The sequence below is a fragment of the Oratosquilla oratoria genome, chromosome 2 (genome assembly GCF_046742065.1).
Source record: "Oratosquilla oratoria isolate Oo_2021 chromosome 2, ASM4674206v1, whole genome shotgun sequence".
NCBI lineage: Eukaryota > Metazoa > Arthropoda > Malacostraca > Stomatopoda > Squillidae > Oratosquilla > Oratosquilla oratoria.
Genome location: NC_134778.1, coordinates 64,288,845 through 64,299,915, shown reverse-complemented (window position 1 = coordinate 64,299,915; position 11,071 = coordinate 64,288,845). Strand labels below are relative to the sequence as shown.

General features: G+C 39.5%; 1 protein-coding gene across 1 annotated transcript; it reads left to right on the top strand.

Annotated features, from left to right (window-relative positions):
* Positions 1–4,803: 4,803 nt before the first annotated feature.
* Positions 4,804–7,153, top strand: LOC143034004 (uncharacterized). The gene is made up of 2 exons (XM_076199828.1): positions 4,804–4,973; positions 5,134–7,153. Exon 2 carries the CDS (start codon positions 5,200–5,202, stop codon positions 6,262–6,264), a length of 1,065 nt encoding a protein of 354 aa, XP_076055943.1. The 5' UTR covers positions 4,804–4,973; positions 5,134–5,199; the 3' UTR covers positions 6,265–7,153.
* Positions 7,154–11,071: the final 3,918 nt, after the last annotated feature.

Here is an 11,071-nt window from a genome sequence, read left to right as displayed (position 1 = left end):
TCCCTGGCCTTGCTAAGAGCTTTTTGTAAAAACCACGGCGGGTATCCTAATTTTGTTAGTTGATTTTTCACTGAATTTAGTTCCAAAATTAGGATACCCGCCGTGGTTTTTACAAAAAGCTCTTAGCAAGGCCAAAATTAGTTTTCACAAAACAGATTCCCATTCCGCCATGAATCATAATTGGGATAATAGATGCATAAAATTGCCTTTTAACAAATCAATCCATGAATTGTCTCACATGTTACCAAAGGAAATGGTAAATTTTATCTTCCATTATCCTAATAATTTGTTCAGTAAAGTTGTCAATATACATCATAGATCCAAGAGTAATACAACTCCTGGAGTTTATAAATTACCTTGTTTAGATTGCAATGATGTATATTGGGGACAGACGGGTCGAGATCTCAATACCAGGGTTAAGGAGCACAAGAACTCTGTTAAATACGGACAGGAAAATTCCGCAGTATTTCAGCACGTCGCCAATAAAAACCACCGAATAAATTGGGACGATGCTGAAATAATTTATAAATCCAAATGTAGTTTCAGAAGAAAAATAGTAGAATCCTCCTTAATAAATAATTTCCCAAATTACAACATTTCCCATGGTCAATGGTCACCAGACTGTATTTCTTCTTTTGCCATAAATAAAATGTTACCATCAACATTAGCGGTGGACAAAAATCACCAAGGCCCATGCAACGCCGGTCATGTGACCTGAGCCACCAAGATGCGAGCATGCGTGCCGGGCGTGTTGACCTGAGCCTCGTCCCCTCTTGCTACCTCACTGCTTTACTATAAATACACATTGTTCTGTACTTTGTAACTCATATCTGCCGAAGAGGATCACAGTAAGTGATCGAAATATACAGATCTCTATATCTTCGCTTATTCTTCTCCGAAAGTGGGTCATCAGTATTATTTTACATATGTGCTACGACATATCTTTGTTGTGATACATATATATATATATATATACATATATATATATATATGTATGTATGCATACACACTGAATGGTTCCCAGTGATCAATTGATATATTTTTCAACCACAAATTACCTTTAATTCCATGCCATCGCAATCGAGACTGAGGGTCGCTCGGAGGGATCCGTTGGAAATTAAAACCTGGACGAGCCGAGGATTCGAACCCAGATAACCCGTAACAAAGTTACAGTGACGTAAACCAATACGCTATCAAGAGAGATGTAAGTTGAGTACGACTTTTTTATATATGCTCGTCTGGGTGTATGTAATTCGAGCATACAAATATAAGAAAGTCGTACTCAATTTATGTCTCTCTTGATAGCGTATTGGTTTACGTCATCTTTGTTACGGGGGAGCTGTGATCGAATCCTCGGCTCGTCTACTTTTCAATTTCCAACGGACGCCTCCTTCGAGCGACTCTCAGTCTCGATTGCGATGGCATGGAATTAAAAGTGATTTGTGGTTGAAAAAGATATGTATATATATATATATATATATAAACATATACATATATATAAACATATACATATATATATATATATATATATATATATACATGGTGAAAAATGTAGTAACAAATTTGTCAATCACAACTAACACCACAGTCGGACGAAAGAAAGAGTTGCGTAAGCGAAACTATATATTTCGATTGCTAACTGCACTCCTCTTCAGTAGTACAAAGTGGAAGGAGGGTGCTATCTTAAATAGCAACCTCTTAACAAAAGAAAGGGAACATGGAAAATAATAACCGTCACTACCCCAACCCTATGTGACTTGAGGATGACATGTGGTCGGGTCAGGGGGAGGGGGAGGAAGCTTGCTGACAATATGTTTGGTGAAGAATAGTCCTGATATAGTGTCTGGGGTCCATTGACCCTTAGAAATATTCATCGTGGGCAGATATTCAATTAGTGTGGATTCCACCATCTTCCTTCTGAACCCACAGCCTGATTAATAAATAAGGTCAGATTTCTCCCAGCCCATCCGGTGATTAAATTTATTTACGTGTTGAAACACGGCTGAATTTTCTTGGCCATACTTAATCACCTCTTGTGTTCATTCAGTCTTGTCCTTAAGTCTCTACCCGTCTGGCCGTCATACAGATATATATATATATATATATATATATATATATATATATATATTATATATATATATATATACATATATATATATATATATATATCGTGTTGAACTCGTGATCGACATCTATTTCCCTCCCGTAAGAGAGCTCAAATATGACCGATCTATGGGTAATGCTGTGACCTTACACACACACACAACTCTCCGCCCACGAGAGTTGAAGTAACAACCCGCAGCGCAGCGATACTGAAATTATTTCAGCCCTGGGCGGGATTCGAACCCGGACATTGTAAGATATGGCACTAACACGTTTGCCAAGGTTTAATGATGTACAACAAAGCTCAGTACTAACTACGCAGTTGAATTATAACACAACCACTACCTTATCAACCCTCACCAAAAATTCTGCTCTTCCGCATTTGCAGCCCAGAGTACATCGATGATGAAATAAGATGTATTTACGACATTGGTACTAAGCTACAATACCCCACACATGTTCTTGATAAAGCTTACAATCGTGCTAAAAGGACATTTTACAACCTTAGGTCAACTCAAACTTTCAATATGAATAACTTGCTAATTTTACCGTACCAAGAGAACCTGCAAAATATTCCAAATATGTTACGTAAATTTAACATTAATGTAGTTTTCAATAACAAGAACACTGTAAGACAACTGCTCATAAATAATTCTGTCAATAGTAATAAAGGGTGTGTGTACAAAATACCTTGCAAATCATGTAATCAGTTTTATGTTGGTCAGACTGCTAAAACACTCACAACACGAATCAATCAACATAAGAAATACGTTAGAGAGGGAAACCAATCTAGCGGTATATTCAACCACATAAACCATTTTAACCACCCAGTTGACTGGGATAACGCTAAAGTCATCACATACAACAACAACATAACAGAAAGAAATTTAATTGAATGCAGTTTGATCAAATCTAGTAAGGGGATAAATGTTAATCTTCATCAAGGTTTGTACAAATTAGATAGTTTTATTTCTCATGAAATTTCAAAATTGTTTGAATTGTAATATAAATTATGAGCAGTTGTCTCATATTTGTTGGTTACCAGGACGGCCCAAACGTCCCATACTTGTTGGCTACCAGGACGGCCCATACGTCCGTCACGTGTACCTCTTCCACTACCTCTCCGAATGCCCTCTTCACTATGTCATATATTCTGTACCTTGTTTCTTCATCTTATAATTCCTTCTTTGTATCTGCACTGAAGATGTAATTACACGAAAGCGCTCTGCTTCGTTAGTTTACTTTTCCTAGTGGTTATTTACGTATATATATATGTATATGTATATATGTATATATATGTATATATGTATATATATATATATGTATAATATATATATATATATATATTATTCAACCACAAACAACTTTTAATTCCATGCCATCGCAATCGAGACTGAAGAATCGCTCGATGGAGACATTTTGTTGGAAATTGAAACGTGGATGAGCGACTTAAACCAATGCGCTATCAAGATAGCGCATTGGTTTAAGTCACTGTAACTTTGTTACGGGTTAGCTGGGTTCGAATCCTCGGCTCGTCCACGTTTCAATTTCCAACAAAATGTCTCCATCGAGCGATTCTTCAGTCTCGATTGCGATGGCAGGGAATTAAAAGTTGTTGGTGGTTGAATACTATCAATTGATCGCTGGGAACCAGTCAGTGTAGATGTATATATATATATATATATATATATATATATACATATATATATATATATATATATATATATCCCGGGTAGTGACCCGTGGTGCGTAATTACATAATTGCACTGGATTAGGTTAGGTCGGTCAAGCAGGGTCACACTGTCATAAGCAGGTGTGTGTGGCTGGCGCGTCAGGTCTAGCCGCGTGGGCAATATGACGCGCATTCCATGCCACGTGGTTATCGTGGTTTATAGAATACTTCCCTCTTAAAATGGTCTTGGTTTAAGAAGACATTCCGCATGCGAGGTGATGGCCACTGCCCATCTCCGCTGGAGACATATTGAGATTGCCACAGATGGCTCGATGAACGTTGGGCGTAGGATTGTCTAGCGTTGATGGTGATCGTGGTTGATTGTGATGTGGTTCGCAGTGGAGTCGAGATGGGCCATCTCTGCTGGAGACATGATGAGGTTTCCCCAGATGGCTTCGGTGAGCGTTGGATGTGTAGATGTCTCACGTCGATGGCGGTGGCGACGTTGACCAGTAACCTGTAATGAATTGGAAAGTCAGCACTGAGGAGGGTCGTCCTGACGTCTGCCAAGTCGAAGATTCAGGAGTCGTGGCGACTTCCGAAGGTGAGGTGCAAGTCTGCAGTGCGTCAGATCGCGGTGGTGGGGTCGGTGGTCCGCAATCGCTGTTGTTGTTGGCGTCTGCAGGCCGGCGCGGTTGCTGTGGTGGTGGTTTTGTCCTTGACGTTGCCAAGGACGGATCGTACGGAAACGGGTAGGCGCAGAATCCACATCTGACGGAGAATGTCGATACTCCTGGTTCCGTTGGCTGCGGGTAGGAGGCAGGTGATGGACAGCATCTCGACGTATGCTATGTTGTTGGGAGAGTTGGAGCCCGTGTGGGGGCGATAGCCACGGGGACGGATCCATGTCCCTCTTTCGAGTCACCAATGTAGCGAGGATGCACGTAAAACTGAACTGATTTTACATGCGGGGAGGAGCTGATATATATACCGCATGGGTAGTCACCCGTGTTGCATAATTACACTGGTCAACAGCAATTTTTCATCAGGGATTTTATGTGGTGTTTAATATGTAGTTTTGTCCGCTGATTTCGAAAATGTAATCGGTTTCCTTCTATCAGGCACAATTTTTCTGATGAGATAAGAGAGGCATATAACGCCGATCAGGATCATCGCTACATGTAATCGTCTTATACAGGCAAGTTCTGATTGGCATTTCATAACCAATTGTGTACATTATGTAATTTCATGTTCATCGTTATGATTTTAGATAGCTGAGTTGAGCATTTTTCACAAAATATTTAAAAATATTTCGCTGATCATCTATTGAACCTTCAAAATTTTTCTTTTTGCTTCAGGTGTCCAGCCATCTTCATCATCATCATCATCATCATCACCATCACCATCACCAAACTCAATTCAGGATGTCAAGGCATTGCAAAAGCAGCCCTGATATATTTTGCTATGTCTGTGGTTCATTTACTATCAAAGCTCAGCAACGTGTCATCACAACTGAAATCAAGAATATTTACCAGTTATACTTTGGATGCTCTCTTGGGGATCAAGATAAGAGTTGGGCACCCCATATCATCTGCTCAGCTTGTTCAAATGGACTAAGGGATTGGCTTAATAAGAGGAAGAGAGCAATGCCTTTTGCAGTACCTATGATATGGAGAGAACCAAAGGATCATTTCACGGACTGTTATTTTTGCAAGGTTAATGTATATGGGTTTACTGCAAAGACTAAGCATAAGATTGTGTATCCTAACTTGGAATCAGCAAGAAGACCAGTACCACACAACGATGATGATCTTCCTATTCCAGTGCCACCAGAGAATGGCCTTCAGATGTCTGACGATGTTTTTCTTGAGGAATATACTGCTGATGAGGAAGAAACCGAAGTGGATGAAGATTTCGTGACTGAAAATGAAGGTGAACCCCAGAAATTTTCTCAAGGAGAGTTAAATGATTTGGTGAGAGACTTGTCGTTATCGAAAGATAAAGCTGAACTATTGGCATCTCGTCTACAAGAAAGGTGTCTACTTAAGAAAGACGTTTGTATTACTTATTTCAGAAAGAGAAACAAGAATCTGACCTCTTGCTTCTCTGTTGATGGACCGCTTTGTTTCAGTAATAACATTGATGAGTTATTCCGCTGTTTGTGTCAACAACATGTTCCATCTGAATGGCGCTTATTCATTGATTCATCTAAGAGAAGTCTCAAGGCAGTACTACTACACAACGGCAATAAGAAACCATCCATTCCCGTAGGGCATTCAGTACACATGAAGGAGTGTTACGAGAACATGCATGTACGTCTCAATGCCATAAAGTACACAAACTACAGGTGGAAAATATGTGGAGACTTGAAGGTGATTGGAATGTTGATGGGAATGCAATCAGGATTCACGAAATATTGTTGCTTTTTATGCCTATGGGACAGTCGTGCAACTGCTAAGCACTATGTGCAATCAGAGTGGCCCCTGTGAAAATCATATGAACCGGGGGTTTCTAGCGTCCAGAGTAAGCCACTTGTAAACCCAGAAAATGTTCTCCTTCCCCCTCTTCACATAAAGCTTGGCCTCATGAAACAATTCGTGAAGACACTTGCCAGGAAAAACTCTGAAAGTTTTGAATACGTGAAGGCTAAGTTTACAAAAATCACTGAGGTAAAACTGAAGGAAGGCGTATTTGTAGGTCCGCAGATAAAGGAACTCCTGAAGGACAACAACTTCCTCACAACACTGGATGAGACTGAGCTTAAAGCCTGGGAATCTTTCAAATGGCCCTGTGAAAACTTCCTAGGCAACAAGAAATCTCCAGAGTTTAGAAATGGCGTGAAATGTCTTCTAGACTCCTATGCTGCAATGGGCTGTCGGATGTCACTGAAAGTACATTTTCTTGATTCACACCTGGACTTTTTTCCAGAAAACCTTGGGGCAGTATCTGATGAGCAAGGGGAACGCTTCCATCAAGATATTGCATCAATGGAACAACGGTATCAAGGATTTTGGAATGCAGGAATGTTAGCTGACTACTGCTGGATGTTATACAGGGATGACCCTCAGAAAAAACACCAAAGAAATTCCAAATCTCAAAAATTTTAAGTGGTAATCCTTTAGAGTACATTCTAACTTTGTTTTGTGCAAAACAGTTTTGATTTTGTACAATAAAATGCCATGGAAGTGTCATATCTTGTATTCAATATACCTTATAGATATGCTTTACATTCCCTGTACTTTAAAATAACAGGTATCTGTAACATTTAAATGTGACCTGATAGGGAAAAACGGACTTCAGATTCTTAATCAGCATAAAAAATTAACACAAAAAAGTTAGTTTGCAACTCTGATGATTAAAAAAAGTTTCATTTTGTTGACTAGTGTTACATAATTGCACCACGGGATCAAGCAGGGTCGCACTACCATAGGCAGGTGTGTGTGGCTGCCGCGTCAGGTCTAGCCGCGTGAGCGACATAAGGCGCTATCCGTGCCAAGTGGTTTGTATAGGTCCATGCAAAATTAGTGTCTAGATCAGTGGTTCTTAACCTGTGGGGAATTCCCCACTGGTGGGGAATGGTGGAGTTGCCAAGTGGGGAATGACCGGTCGGACAGAAGAACCAGTCTTTTTTTTTTTTTTTTTTAATCGATGTATTTTTGTTTCTTTCTGTTTGTTTCTGGTGTCTTCTTCTTGTCACCGATGTTGTGGTGGGAAATGGAGAGTTGGCTCACTAAAAAGTGGGGAATTGGAGAAAAAATGTTAAGAACCCCTGGTCTAGATATTTTTCCAATAGTCTATAATCCTCCTCGTTGAAGAACTTTGGTGACATCACACAACCCTGACGTACACCACATTCACCTCAGACCACTCTCTCTATTTCCAATCCCAACACATGTCCCACTTATTATTTTACTATACCTTTGTATTTATTTTATTTATGACTTATATTATTGTAATTTATACCAATTTATTTTCTATCTATTTATCATTATTATATTTTTCGTAACCGACCTAGTTATGGACCAAAAGGTCTCCTGTCGGCATGCTCCGCCTTTGTAATAATTTGTAAAACGTTAGATCCTCAACAGACTTCTCCCATCCCATACATGCACAGCACACTTCTCAAAGTCTCTCTGTCGACCCTTTCACACACCTTATCCCCCGTTACAACCCAGAAAATATCCTTTCTTCCTGTCAAATATACAGGTTGGTTATCACTTCGCATTTTAGAAGCATGTTCTCTCGGTACTTGTAATTAGCATATCAGAAAACTTGAGTAGTATATGGGTAACGACCGTAACAAATGCAATTAACTTTGTATTTGAATAGAAAACTATAAAAATAAGATTTTTATTTAATTGTATACAAAGAAGAAATATTTCCTGAACATTAGCTTTTTACCTTAAAAAGTAAAATTAGCAATTATATGTTCAATTATTATTGAATATGCCTGCAAAATACTTGAGGGCAGTGTACCAAACTCATAGCAGGGGACTTAAGTGCTTAACACCACCCCAGATTTGGTAGGACCTGTGCAAGGAAAGCTGTAGACTAGTGGTGGGCAGCTACCGGTAAAGTTACCGGTTTTATCGGTAACAGCCTTGACGGTAGCTTACCGGCAATAATTCTGCTGCCGTTAAGGTTCCGTTAACCGATAAGCTATACCAAACACTCGTGGAGCGGTAAGCACGTCTCGGCTTGGTATACTGAGTGACGGTAGTGGTGGGCAGCTACCGGTAGTTACGGGTTTTATCGGTAACAACCTTGACGGTAGCTTACCAGCAAAAAATCTGCTACCGTTTAGGCTCCGTTAACCGATAAGCTATCCCATAATACTCAGAGAGCGGTAAGCACGTTTCGGCTTGGTGGTACCGAGTGACAGTACTGACGGCCCTACGTAGGATGAAAATTAAAAGGAACGTATTCAACGTGCTAGATCGTCCTGCTCCCTTCTCGGCCCACAGATGCACAGTACGAAATGTACGTATTCGAATATGAAAATTAACAGTCGTGCTAGATCGTTTTGTTCGCATCTCGGCCCGCAGAGGTTCAGTGCAAAATGTACGTATTCGATTAGTCAGCCTATGTGATCTAGAAATGAAGAGGTGGTCAAACTACTCGAAAACTTTTCAGTCTGCCTGGTTAAAGGATCCCCTGTTTAAAAAATGGTTAGCGGACGTGAAAGAGGATGGAAATAAGGCACGTTGTAAAGTTTGTAGAACGGACATGAAAGCTCACAGAACGGGGAGATTGGAGAGACACTGTTTCCACACTTACCAGATCTTCATATTTAACTTTATATTTAATGTTTATTAATATATGCATATTTACATAAATGTACGCAGTTGCTCATGAAAGACACCATCTGCATGTTACAATCTATTTGTACTGTACTTGTATTGGAGTTAATCACAAACAAGTTCACAAATACACTTATCAGACTCGCACGAGTGATGACTGACAAGGATATATATATAAGCTATGGGTTGGGGCAGGGAATACAGTATACCACAACAGACTCACGGAAAGCAGAGACAAGAATAAGCGGGCAGAGACGATCAAAGATTCTGGTGGATTAACACTGTGCCCATTGAAGTGGAATATAAGACTCAAGGTAACTTGTTATTCAAAAATAATATTTTGTTAGTGATACGCATGTAATTATTATTCGCGTAGTCTTAATCAAGGTCTAAATATACAGGTCAGACCGTTTACATTCTTCTGCGCAGCTTCTGACGTCATTTGGCTGAGTCCATTTTCTCTTTGTGATACACTGAAGAAAACTGTGAAACGCCAAGGAAGACAGGAACTATAATATTTTATATATATATATTATATATTCATATATATAGACAGGAACTATAATATTTTATATATATATTTTATATAATATTTGTCAGAATATAACTAATTGCGTGGAGCAGTGCGAGCGAAGGCGACGTCATTTTCGAACGACGGACCAGCTTCAACTGACAGCTATAGGACCCGCTAACCCCACTTTGAACAGCCAGGTGACGTTCACGGGCCCGCTGCGCCAACTCCCTCGAAATTCGGTCGGAAGTGGTTAGACCTTATATTCTTAGATCTTGGTCTTAAGTAACTAATATTTGCGAGCCTTACCCTAGATTGGTGGAGGTGGCGCGCGCTGGCGATTCCGGTGGGCATGTATCCAAATGGATACACACAATAAAAAAAAAAAAAAAAAAATAAGCGAGAGTTTTGAGTCCATTTAAAGGTACTATAATATAAATATAGGGATCGTAGAGTCCTGCTAATACAAAATTAACGTAATTCCAATATAAAAAATGACAACTATGAACAATTGAAAAAAACTTTGACAGAAATTCAAAGGGTTGAGATTGTGTTCCTGAGCCTAATATAAGAGGAACTTGGTAAAAAAAAAACATTATGAAAATGACCTACATATGTCAATTCATCTCGCACAAAACCTTTAAAACCTCAATTGTACAAAAAAAACTTTGTCCTGACTAAATGAAAAATGGGTGATTTTGGAAATTAATTTTTATGTGTAATGTGTAAAAATGATGCATGTAATTATTTTTCTTTTATGAAATTCTGTTTCTATGTGAAAAATATATTCTTTGTATGAAATTGCATTTACATAGAGACGGAAGTGGAGTGTGAGAGGGGGAGGGGGGGATTGGTGCGTAGGCCTATGCACTGAGGGAGAGGAGGTAATGCTGTGACCTTACACGCACCCCCTCCCTACTCCCCGCCCACAAGAGTTGGAGTAACGACTCGGAGCGCAGGATTTTTATAGTGACGACGTTACAAAACTTGTGACTACACACCATAGTAGGATGAAATTTGTTTAGATTTAAGTCATAAAGGCGACTCGAACTTGGGACGTCACTACTACCTCACGAGTCTTTTACCGGTAAATTACCGGTAATTCCGGTAACGGCATTGTTGTTTACCGGTACTTCCGGTATTGAAATTAGCGGTATTTGCCCAGCACTACTGTAAACAGTTACTCTAAACGCATAAAAACGATCCAGTCAGAGAGCTTTTTCTTCCTCTTTTCCCCCTTCTAACCCTCTCAATTAACACACGTCTATACACTTGTCACATTCGGCAGAAATGATTCTTCAACAACTACATCAGAAAAAGAAAAGAAAAAAAACATCAGGGAGAATTTTCTAGAACACGTCATACCTATCGGCGAATGTAAATATCCAAATCTGTATTCATAGAATTCAGTGGAGATATCTGATATATACATTTTACCATTGTAAGATACGAGGGTAATGTATAACTTTTTATGTCATGATAGTT